This window comes from Aplysia californica, unplaced genomic scaffold (assembly GCF_000002075.1).
Source record: "Aplysia californica isolate F4 #8 unplaced genomic scaffold, AplCal3.0 scaffold00293, whole genome shotgun sequence".
Lineage (NCBI taxonomy): Eukaryota > Metazoa > Mollusca > Gastropoda > Aplysiida > Aplysiidae > Aplysia > Aplysia californica.
Window position 1 is genome coordinate 6,632 of NW_004797563.1, and position 12,022 is coordinate 18,653.

General features: G+C 40.0%; 1 protein-coding gene across 1 annotated transcript in view; it reads right to left on the reverse strand.

Moving 5' to 3' along the window:
- The window catches only part of LOC101857655 (COA8 family protein CBG23705, mitochondrial), a 12,778-nt gene extending 922 nt beyond the window's left edge, over positions 1–11,856 (reverse strand). Inside the window, exons 1-3 of the mRNA XM_005101656.3 lie at positions 11,528–11,856; positions 2,492–2,701; positions 385–524 (exon numbers count right to left, since the gene is read on the reverse strand). Coding sequence (XP_005101713.1) covers positions 385–524; positions 2,492–2,701; positions 11,528–11,662 — 485 coding nt within the window. The 5' untranslated portion in view covers positions 11,663–11,856. The remainder of the gene's footprint in view (positions 1–384; positions 525–2,491; positions 2,702–11,527) is intronic.
- Between the last annotated feature and the right edge of the window lie 166 nt (positions 11,857–12,022).

Consider the following 12,022-nt stretch of genomic DNA (forward strand, 5'->3'; position numbering starts at 1 on the left):
GAGAGAGAGAGAGAGAGAGAGAGAGAGAGAGAGAGAGAGAGAGAGAGAAAGAAAGAGAGAGAGAGAGAGAGAGAGAGAGAATTAATTATATATGTCAAGCGTGCTGACAAAATGAGTTACTTCTCAGATTCAAGTCCTGTGGAAATAGATACATCACGCGTAAAGGTGAAGTTTTTATAATTTATAAGTATGTCAAATAACAAAAGGCATGTTGTACTTTAAGAATATGGTAGCAATAAAAAGTAAAAAAATTTGACCCAAGTGTCGATTTTTGGCCAATATTTTCATTTGCGGATTGCGAGAAGTAACTCATTTTGTCAGCACGCTCACATGAATATGATGCAAGACTGGCAAGATGAGAGGGACAGAAGTTTTGAGTCTTACTTGTTATACTGGAAATGTGAATTCCGGTTTTCATTCAAAAACGATCTGTAGAAAACAGACATTTCCTCAGGTGTCAATGACTTTTTCTTTTTCCCCTCCATAGGCTGCTTCATATTTTGCCGAATAAACAATTCTTTCTCCTGAGAAATATCAAATAACAAAATATAAATATATATGACATAATTGCCACAAATTTGACACATTCTGGACCATTCAAGAGCAAGCATACCTTGAATGTCCTGTTTCTGAAAGAATAGGATGAAGAGCCTCAATTTGCTGGAGTAAAGAAAACAACATTGAAACATTAATGGTCATTTAGTGCTTGGAAAAAGTCAGAGAGATAGACAGAAATAACAGAAGGAAAATAAAGAAGTAGGACCTACCAGTAGTACCTTCCATCCACCCGCTTATTAGGTTAAAATAGCCATGCAGGCCTTGAAAGGCAACTGTTAACCAAACTTTAAGAACTTTTCACAGAAGATTCCAAACAAATTTTTATATCATATAAAAACGAAGAGTTTTTTTTACACCCCTCTCGTCAAACCTGAATCAGTGGCAGGACCGCTAACAATAATATCTATGAAAGACTTTAAAAAGATATGAAACTACTTGCCAGGGTAAAATAAATCCTCATGGGACTTCACTACGGCCAGCAGTTGTGTTCATTGGCTTGTATTACCACCGTTCCCTCTTCAAAACCACACCTACTTTTGTAATTGTAATCGAAACTGAAATCTCAGGCTGAAGAATGATCGTAGCAACAGGTTGAGATAGTTCATTATTTCCCCTTTATTTTCATACATAATACACGTGGCTAACATTGAAAATTGAAGTCGAAATCTTTAATTTGTCCCTAGGTCACAGATAGGGCCCGGTCCAGGTGAGGAAATCCCCCCCATAGTTGAAGAGTTAAGACAATTCAATAAGCGACCCGAAGAAAACAAAAAATATTATGAAGTCATGGTGTTCATAAAACTGACAAATATGAAATTCTCCAAAATGGGAAAAAAACGGAGAACAAAATTGAGAATCTCTCAAGGCATGTAGTGCTTTAAAAAAAAAGGACCAAAAAGGGGAAGAATTTGAATTGTTGATTTGAACTTATTAAACCTAGCAATCTAAGGTTGTTAGCAAAGATTTGAATGTGCTGAACTTCCAGTGCGAGTGAATGTACAGTAACATTTTGAAAATAATTACTTACATTATAGTCCAATATATGCACATCATTTGTTAAAGTTCTGATAAATGTATTAATGGAAGACAATACAGTTGAGCATGGACATCTCAAACAACATCTGAGGTTCACGTATGAGTTTGACATATTCATAATTTGAGTAAACCGTGACAATTAAAAATTATATGAGGTAGCCTACTGGAGAAAATCTAACGAAGTAACGGTGACAGTATGATAGCATTATGAAAAGTACTAGAATGGATGACGGGATGGAAGGATGGATAGTGTTTGCGCCGTATTTGGTGTACAAGCAAGAGAAAGGAAGAGTGATGCTGATGAAAAACCTGCCTTATGACTATTAAAAATTACTCGAATGTCAGATCACGATCATGAAGATGCAATCAATACTGGTCAGAGCACGCCACCCACTCCTTTTTGTGTAATCACTTTCTGGTACATTCCTTCACGTTCAACAAACAACCACGCACACACATACCCACACATGCAAACAAACAAAGTTCACACACCATTTGGCTAAGAAGCAGTGTCAAACTGTCTGTCTTCAATCACACCACCGCCACCCACCCTCGCATGGACTAAATTCAAGAAAGTTCTAATGACTTATGCACACAAGAAGTACAAGTAATGTATGATGATGCGTCTAGATACCAGTGTTGTGTGTGTCATGTCAGGAGGGCCAGTCAATGATGATGGGTGTATTTTTGGCAATTTCAATTTGAGACAATTGTGAAATTTTTTTTTTTATCAGGCTTTTTGAGATGAGCTGGTTGACATACCTGTGCTGATGTTTGAGAATACAGTGCTGTCAGTACCAAAAAAAGTACTGTGGTTCAGTTGGAGAATGGCACATTGTGTGAGCTATCTGTGAATATGAGTTTTTACTCGTTCGAGTTATCTGTGCTTGACTCATACCTTGAAAAATTTTGTGTTGTGTTTTGACCAAAATTCTTGGTTCCATTCAAGGACTTCCTTCCTTCTCAATCGAAAGTCTCTCTCTGTGGCAGTTTCATTCGGTGGAATGTAGAACCTGATGGGAGGGATGTTGGAGGTAGGATCAGGAGGGCCAATCATATCTGCTTTTGCTCCAACAGGGGGTTCCGGTGATATTTTCAATTTCTTCTTCTGAGGAGTACAAAAGCAGCATCTAGTTTATCTTTTCAACCAGCCAAGAGCTAAGTAAAACACATTAGTTAATCCTGCGTCTCCCATAAATAAGCTGCTTCCTATTATAAAGACAGGGGGTACCATTGTAAGGGCATGTCATTAAAGATCACCCAAATTCGAACGTCTCTCTCACAGAATGTTGTGCTGAGTAGTTCAGAGACTGCGTGATTCACAAGAGAAAATAACTTAAACTAAATATATCAACAAACTATACCATATCTTTTTTTTATCACAGCATAGCTTGGAGCTGGAAATTACTTGTTGAAAAAATTTAAGCATTCTTTTTGATCAACACCACATTCCTGCAAGAAGCAGGCCTAAATTTAATACGAAGTCCTAAGTAGGCAGGTTGTATAAACATATGGAATGGGGAGGATGTGTACAAAAAAACAAGGTGTGGGAATATCAACAGCCAGTAGTAGACAGAAAAAACTGAATTGACTGGAACATATTATCCTTACAATTGCAATTATGAACACCTCCACTTTCCCAACAGTAGCAACAACATAATTATGGTCAACTACAGATAAATTGATATCGTCGAGGGAGTGAAAAAAAAAATCAACTCATCTGCAGTTCAACTAAACCATCTCGTACACTGGCAATGTGTAGAAAACTGAAAAGAAAAAGAAGTACAACGAGGAGTAGTACACCAAGCTGGCTGGAAAACTGATTGATTAAGGCTGAGACTCATGTCTTAGCCATTTTTCTTTGGATTAGAAGCCTTCCGCTTCTTTTGCTCTGCCAGGATCCACCCTCTACAGAATCTCACCTTGACTTGACCTAACTTTGCAGAAAGCCGGCAAGTTGTTGTGTGTAATAATCTCGTTTGAAGAGGAGGTGCACATGTCATGATATACACATGTGAAGACAAAGCGAGTGCCTTCACATGACATGACCGCCAACTCCTCACGCCTCACACTGTCTTCTCTGCAGAGGTGGACCGGGGGTGGGGAGTGGTGGTATGGGGACTTAACCCTCTTAGCACCATAAATAAGCCAGCAAGTCAGCACAACAAAACCAAAATGGTGACCAGCTGATGGCTTCCCAGAACCGATATATTTTGACAGAGCTTTTAAGACGTTCAGGGGTGCAGCAAAGAATACTTTTGTTTTTTTATCTAAGCAACGGATTTCAATGAAATTTCACATTCAAGGATCTAGGACGTCAGCACCTAAATCTAGAGTGGGTTGTTCTTATTTCTAAGCCAGCACTAAAGTTAAAGGCAGGTGTGTCAGGTCAGTAATTGCTTGTATGGCGCTACAGCAGGAAAGCCAGTAAAAGTCAATATGGCAACATGATGGGAACACCAGTAAGGCTCAAAAAGGATTAATGTACATGTGTCCCAGTGGTGAGTCATGATTGACTCTCAGGTTTCTAATATTTTTGTCAGTTCTTCATTGTGACAAAGTGATAGTATCCCTTGTGTACCCTCAAACTGAGATAATGTTACCGATTGTGTCTACACTATACTGAAGAATGATGCCGAATCTCTTCCTCATTGTAATACGTTACGTATGAATTTCCAGTTACATCATCAGAAATATAATACAAAGTTGGACAACAGGATTAAAATTTAACATGATTTATGCCCCCTATACCATGCCAACATGCAGGTCGGCTTCATCTTTTATATACCTCTACCAGGATCAGCCACTTTTCCTTGGCTAAGAAGCCTTTCCGCTTATTTTGCTCTACCAGGGTTCACTCTCTACACAACTTCACCTTGACTTGACCTAACTTTGCAGAAAGCCGGCAAGTTGTATGTTATAATCTCTTTTGAAGAGGGAGATGTGCTGACAAATGACCGTTGACTCCTCACGATTCTCATGCAACTGAAGTGTGCATGCTAGAGATCTACTGCAAAACACTTATAAATGAAGTAGGCCTCTGTGCAATACCGCCTCCACTATTGATATTACCCTTGTCACAGAGGTTGTGTCGGCTTAAAAATTTGGGACCTGAAACTCTGTTTTCTATTGTGTGCGTTTTTTTGTGTATGCGCTTGACTAGACCGTGCATCCATTCTTTTATCATTTGTGAGGCAGCGCTGTGAAACCAAGCGCTCGTCAAAAGAACAAAATCAAAGTCAGAGAAACCGGCATTTTTCTGGGCGTTTGGCAATTTTTTTCAAATTTTCTTTTGTTGGCTCAACATCTGTTAATGTCCTTTTTAAAAAATCATTTCTGTGTGGATGTTATAGAAAAATATTGATTAAAGGCACAGAAAATGTAAATTTCCAGTTTCCAAGGATACTCAAACTCAAGCTTTGGAATTCACCACACTTTGGCAGCCATTTTCTCGGTTATTTTACCTCTCACGCTACAAGAAGCGATGATGATCTCTTTCAGCCACAACTATCTCGACGTCTTTTCAAGACAGATGGGGGGGGGGGGGGGGGGGGATAATCCTGTTTTGGCCCCACGATATCCTTCCCCCTACCCTGTCTCCACAGAAACCAAATCTAAACTCGATGTCTATACCTATTTCATTAATTGGGGCCAAATACGGAGATTCTTCAGATGGGTATTTTGTCACCAAATGCAAGGTTAATGAACAAGTTCAAGATTATAATATCAATAACTCTATAGATCTTGATATATGCCGAAAAATTTTTGAGTGCTTGATTTCATCACATCATGACGGCTGAGTCTACGCGTACGCAATTGCGGGCACAGAAGTTCAAAGCAAGGTATCATAGTTTGCTATATGCACGCAATTGTGTGTATAATACTGTGTATAGTAGGCCTATATAGACACGTTGAGTCTTTACGCACAGCGTCAGGTTCAGACTCGTAAAGAACTAGAAGAAGAGACATTGAGTCTACAAGAAAGGCTACTATTGAGTGATTTGAAGGAAAGCCACCCAGTTACATTCCATCTGTTGCTAGGCAACCTCACGTTTTCTGTTTTTCTGAGGCAGTTTTCAGCTGAAAATCTGAGGAATCCAAAAAGTCTGAAAATTAAAAGAAGAAATGTAGAGGCTGCGTGGAAGTTTCTGAATTTCTTATCTCAAGAATAAGATACAGGAGTGAAGATTCAGGTGATTCACCGAGTCTTATCCCCTCGTGCAACAGAAAAGGGGAAATATAATTCAGAGGGGCAAACTTATAGAAGAGGGAAATTAACTCGTATGTGCTAGCAAGGTTCAAATCCATGATCGACTTTGAGGACTTATATCTACTGCTAGATAATTTGACTACATATTAGGTATAGAAAACTGAACTGTCAACAATGTTAGTATGAACGGTAATAAAGGAACAAGTCCATAGAAATAAATCTATCTATTAAGCAAACATTACAAACAAAGCAAGATTTAGATATAATGACAAATAATTGTTATCATGATAATGATACTAAAATTTACGTACATAACCTAAACCCAGGACATATATCGAAACAACATCATCACCACAGATACACTACCAAAGAAACATCAAAGGGATAACGAAATACATCTTCATTCGTTCTGACATCACGGAAACAGACAGCCACCTCCCAGAATGAGGGTAAATGGCGAAGTGGCGTTTTGCAATGCCAAAAAGCTATTTCAGCTGTTCTTTCTCTCAAACACAAAATCTGCATTTTATACTCAACAGAACAGAACTCACACGAAATGTGTACAAGGCACAGCGTGAGAAAAAAAAGAAAGAATGCATCAACATCAAAGAACAAATATATTGAATTGGAATGTGAACATCTAGAAAAAGTATTAAAGTATAAAAATGCCAAAGTATTCCATGAACCCATGAAAATTTAACAGGAAAAATGAACTCCGCGCAAGGGAAAAGCTAAAAGATTTGAAGGGAAACATCACGATGAAAAATGAAGGTATGTTGCAGTCAGATGGGTTGAATAACATAGAATATCTGTATTCTGATGATGAGAGAGTCAAGGTTCCAGAGAATTCAAAGACAGGAGTCATTTTAAGGGGACGAAAAATACTAAAAAGATGAAGTCTCACTAGCAGCTTGACAGCTTGTAGAGAAATGAAAAAAAGAAAGGCATTTGGTCAAGATAACGTTTGTATTGAATTTATCGATTGGCGACAGCAGTGTACTACATCGAATCCCGTCAGGGACCCGACGTTGTGTCCTTGGGAAAGGCACTTTACACGAATTTTCCTCACTTCACCCAGGTGGGAATGGGTACCCGGCTATAGACAGCGAAAGATCTTGTCAGTTTGTTAGTGTTTGAGTGCTTTATCAGCTGCTTGCACTGTATGCTTCCCAGGAAGCTGAGAATGTTTCAGAGTGTTCCATGGTCTGCTGGGGTAATAAAATAGTGTAAAGCGCATAGAGCCTGCTGTTGAGCGGGGATATGCGCTATACAAATGCTATCTATTATTATTATTATTATGATTAAATTCTGATGAAAATGTTCAACGCCGTAATCTATAATGAAAAAAGAACTGAAAAGAAAACAGAGTGCATGGACATTCATAAACATGACACGGGCATTACTCGCACATGTGATCAGAGCCAATCAAGCTGACTACATTCCCTACTCTGCTTCGTCAATAGGCTTGGCTCCTCCAGCTTTGCAATTGGCTAGCATTTTTTCGTTGCAGCTCTTGACTGTCTTTGTTCGGTGGACCACCCATGTTGTGTATGTTTCCTTGGAATATTGTGACAGTGCTTCTTTAAACATAAAGTTGGCGAAAACATCACCAACTTTGAAGCGCACCACCTCGTGCATGATGAAGAACATTCACGGGCCAAGCGTCACGGAGGCAGAAGACGACACGCCACAACATTATGGCACGGAATTGGGTAAGCAGAGTATGATACCTTGCACGCAAAAAATGTGTTGGTGCACGCAATTTCGTATGTAAGCAAAAAATGTGTTGCCGAGACAGGGGAGGGACAATTTGGTGATTTAGTTTTTGCCTTAGGGGTGACTAAACGCAAAATAGGTTACTTCCAAAGTTGAGCAGTTTTGTTTTCTTGTAGTACCTTTTGAAGGCATTTTCAAAAATGAAGTATAATTCAGGAATGTTGTCCCAACCACAATTGAAGTATCTTAAAATTCAGACGTCTAAAAATCTCTAGCCTTAGAAATTGAATTCGATGCAAAAAATGCTTCTTCCCAGTCCTCACAGAATGGCAGAATGAAAGATGACACCGAACTCTCGCATATATAAGCAAAAAAATCTCGAGAACGGAAACCGTTTGGAGAAATAGGGGTCAAGTTTATTTTCCCGAGCGTTCGGAGAAAGTCACTTCGTTAAAAAATTTCACTCCACAACAAGCCACAGGCCACGACGATTAGGCACATGCGGCTTAACGTAGAACGGCGCACCCCCTGATTGGCTGCTAATTTAAGTAATGTGATGTCATCACATTTTTGGATGCCCACCGATTATTTTAGAAGACCGCGGAGATACTAAAGATTCTCTTACACTACACCATCTTTGGAGGTACCGCATGGAACGACATGTTGGGTCAGTGGCTTGACCTATTATCTCAATCAATGTGTTTCGCACGATAAAATTTCACACTTGTGGCTAACAGCAGCACGTCAGCCATGCTCTGGTGACGGAAGATAGCTTAAATCGTTGATGCTCAGAACAGCAAAACAAAGAACGCTGATGCTTGAAATTGAAACACGGTAAACGCAAAGATAACAAAGCGCGCTAAAATTGCCGTAAAGATGCCCGAAGATAAACCTCCCCCTCCCCGGGCCCAATAAACAATGCGCAGAAGAGATAAAAGCAGCAGCGTCCTCGGAGCACTGCATCATATCACATTACCAGTACATCTCCAGAAAAAAACCAATGCACCAATAGTCGTGCCATGGTAGGTATGGCGATCTTTGGTGCCATGCAGTTGGCTAGATCATCAGTCACGTGGTCGGACGGGTATCCCAGTCTGACATCACACAAGATGGCCGACTTACCTAAAAATAGTTTGCGTTGTTCTACGTTTAGTCGCATGTTGATTTGGCTACTGAATTACATTTTAAAAAGAACTTAAAAATTTCTCACAAGATTTAGATCTCTAGAATCTAGATCTAAAGGTATTTTTTTTACTAGAGAGATCTATTCCTCCCCCGTCATAAACTTAGCTGTCAGTTGTCCATTTTCCACTAAATATTAATTATTAAACATTGATGCGCTGAACACGAATCAATTTCATTTCAATCGCAAATTAAGGTATTTTTATAGAAGCACTCCCGTTTCGCGTCACATCCACTACCGGAAGTCAGCTCCTTCACCACTTTAGTGCCATCGGATATACGAATAAGGTCAGTTTTTTTTAGTTAAGGTTCAGTTTTAGGATTTTTTTGGGATAATGCTTGCTTTTATAGACATCAAGAGGCTCCATAATTACTGTCAGAAATGGAAACTTAAAATAAACTGTACGAAAACAGTATACACCATCTTCACGAAGAGAAAGCAGCCAAAGAAAATCTCAAACCAAAGATAGGAAATGAAAGTCTCCGCAAAGAAGAACATCCAACTTACCTAGGAATCAAACTTGACTATAGAGGCTAACCATGAAAAGCCAAGTGGAGAACATAAGGAACAAAAAAAAAAAAGACTCCAACTTTTAAAGAAACTCGCAAGCAGTTCATGGGGATCAGACAAACAAACTCTGAGAGCTCTATACCTGGGTTATGTCCGATCTTCCCTGGAATACAGCAATAGCCTACACACTATGTGCAGTACAACTACTTGCAACACCCTTGACAAGGTCCAAAACAATGCCCTTCGTTTTATAAATGGTGGCATGAGATCCACACCTACCGCCGCATGCGAAATCCTTGCAAATGTTGACCCCTGGGAATCCGCAGAGATAAAGCAGTTTTGGAGCTACATGAAAGAACTAAAAGAATGTGCCCCAACCACCCAAACAGGAAACTAGCAGAAACATGGAAACCAAAGAAACGAATTCAACAAAAGTCAATCATGCATCACATCACAGAACTAATGGAGAGCCACCATCTACCACAAAACAGAAAAGAGACCAAAAGAGTCAACCAAAACATCCCTCCCCACCTTTCTTTAAAAAAGCCTATCATTACAACATCTCTCAAAGACAAGAGACAAAATCTTCAGACCCAATGACGCTGATGCTTGCATCACATCAAACAATCGACAGCTATTCAGATGACTGGATACACGTCAATACGGACGGTTCAGCATTCAAAGGCACAACCAAAGCCGGATGGAATACTAATACAGTACACAGATGGAAGTTCCAATGAGATCTCTGCAGCCTGTGGAGAGAAATGCTGCAACTACGATGCAGAAATGATGGCAATTGAAACAGCACTGTACCATCTCCGCACAGTTTTTGACACTCATCCTGGAAAAGCACAGAGTATTGTGATTTTCACTGACTCACTATCAGTATTACAAGCCATAGATAATGATCATAATGACCATCATCTAAAACAATATTTGACTACTGTTTGGATCCCATCATCTGATAACATCCTGTGGCATCAACCTAGTAATGCAGTGGGTCCCCGGACACTCAGACATCTGGAAATGACAGAGCAGACACACTTGCCAAACGGGGATCTAGACAGGAACAACCCAACACTCCAACTTCATACAACACTGCAAAACAAATCATCAAAAGCAACAACAAACAAGATTGGATGAACAGATGGGCCATGGGAAAGACAGGCAGAGCAGTTTTCAAACATATGACCACAACAAAAAGGAATGACAATATCAACCGCCTTCAGAGAAAGAAACAGACCACAATCTTCCGCTTACGAACAGAACATAGCTCAACTTCCACCTACTGAACAGAGTAAACCCGGAACTTCCCCCAATGAGTCCCTTGTGTGACTATGCATGATGAGACTGTGGAGCATCACCTGTTCCACTGCACAGCCCTAAATGACATCAGAGCTACCCTTCTCTCTCCGAGACCTAACATTGACAACACACTATGGAACATTACAGCAACTGCAGCAAACCTGCACTTATCAACATGGCATTGGACAGAAGGGCGAGATCCCAGCTGTTGCTATCGATAACAACAACAACAACAACATAGACATTAGGGGGGGGTTTCAGGGGGTCTCCCCCAGACGTGCGAGTACGTAATAGCAGTGTAGTAGTAGTAGGTTGGGTAGGGGGGGGGGGGGGGTCTCCCCCCCCCCCTGAAATAAAGCACTGTAACATCTAAACTAACAATTTGCGACGTTTTACAATGCCAAAATCGTGTTCACGGCCCTAAAAACCTATAAAAAGCTACAAAAAAATACCCTTTATGAGACGGGAGGGTTTCAATAAATTTGCCCAAATTAATAGTTTTTGAAATATTTGTTGATAAGAGTTCTTAATCGAGAAGACAAGCTTTGGACCAATCGGGGGGTAGGGCTGAGGCAAATGGAAATCTGGGGGGTTACAGGGTACTGTTTTAACCTATAATTTGATATTTTACAGTTAGATTCTAGATTTGAAATTTTTCTGGGAAGGACTTCCGTGACGAGCGACCACCCCATCAAACACAATAAAGAAGAAGCCTAGATCTAGACCTAGCCTAACCCCTACCCCTATCCCAAGCCCTCAATTTTGCTCTGTCTCATAGTGGTCGCTCATTACGGAAGTCCTCCCTTTTCCTGAAAATAATTGATTTGCGACAGTTTTAGTGGCTTTGTGTGATCTGCAGCAAACAGTTGTACTGCAGTTTGACCCCCGAAGCCGTGCTTAGACTGTTTGCGGGAGTAAGTAAAAACTTACCGATCTACTGCTAAAACACTATTATTAGACTCTAGATCTTGATCTAGATCTAGATTCTATTTCATGACAATTTTACAAACCTCTGTTTCCACACCTCCCTCGGTAGAAAGGCACACTGACATGACCCTGCTTTCTCTCGATTTTAACTTCATCAACCCAGCCCTCGGACCATTCAACGAGCGGGGAACTCCTGCGATGTATCTTGACAATGACATTATAGGCTCTAGATCTAGAGGTGCTTTGATTGACGAAAGGACTATGATCAGAGCCGAAACTTTAGAGCACAGTTCGACCAAGGCTTCAAACCGTAGATTTAATTCAGGAACCGCCTTCGAGTCTCAATTGTTGATAACCTTGGCCAAGAAACTTTCCATCGGAAAAGATTGTTTTGGACCAGATCACAGATCTCTAATAACTAATAATAGGCCTAAAAATTCAACTTTTTAATTTTTAACTGACTGCAGAGACACTAAAATAGTGTCTCTGCTGACTGGCATAGAAAATACCTTTCGTATAATTCTTATTCAACTATGTTCAATAAAAACTTAATTATGTTTTATTTAGTCGATTGATAG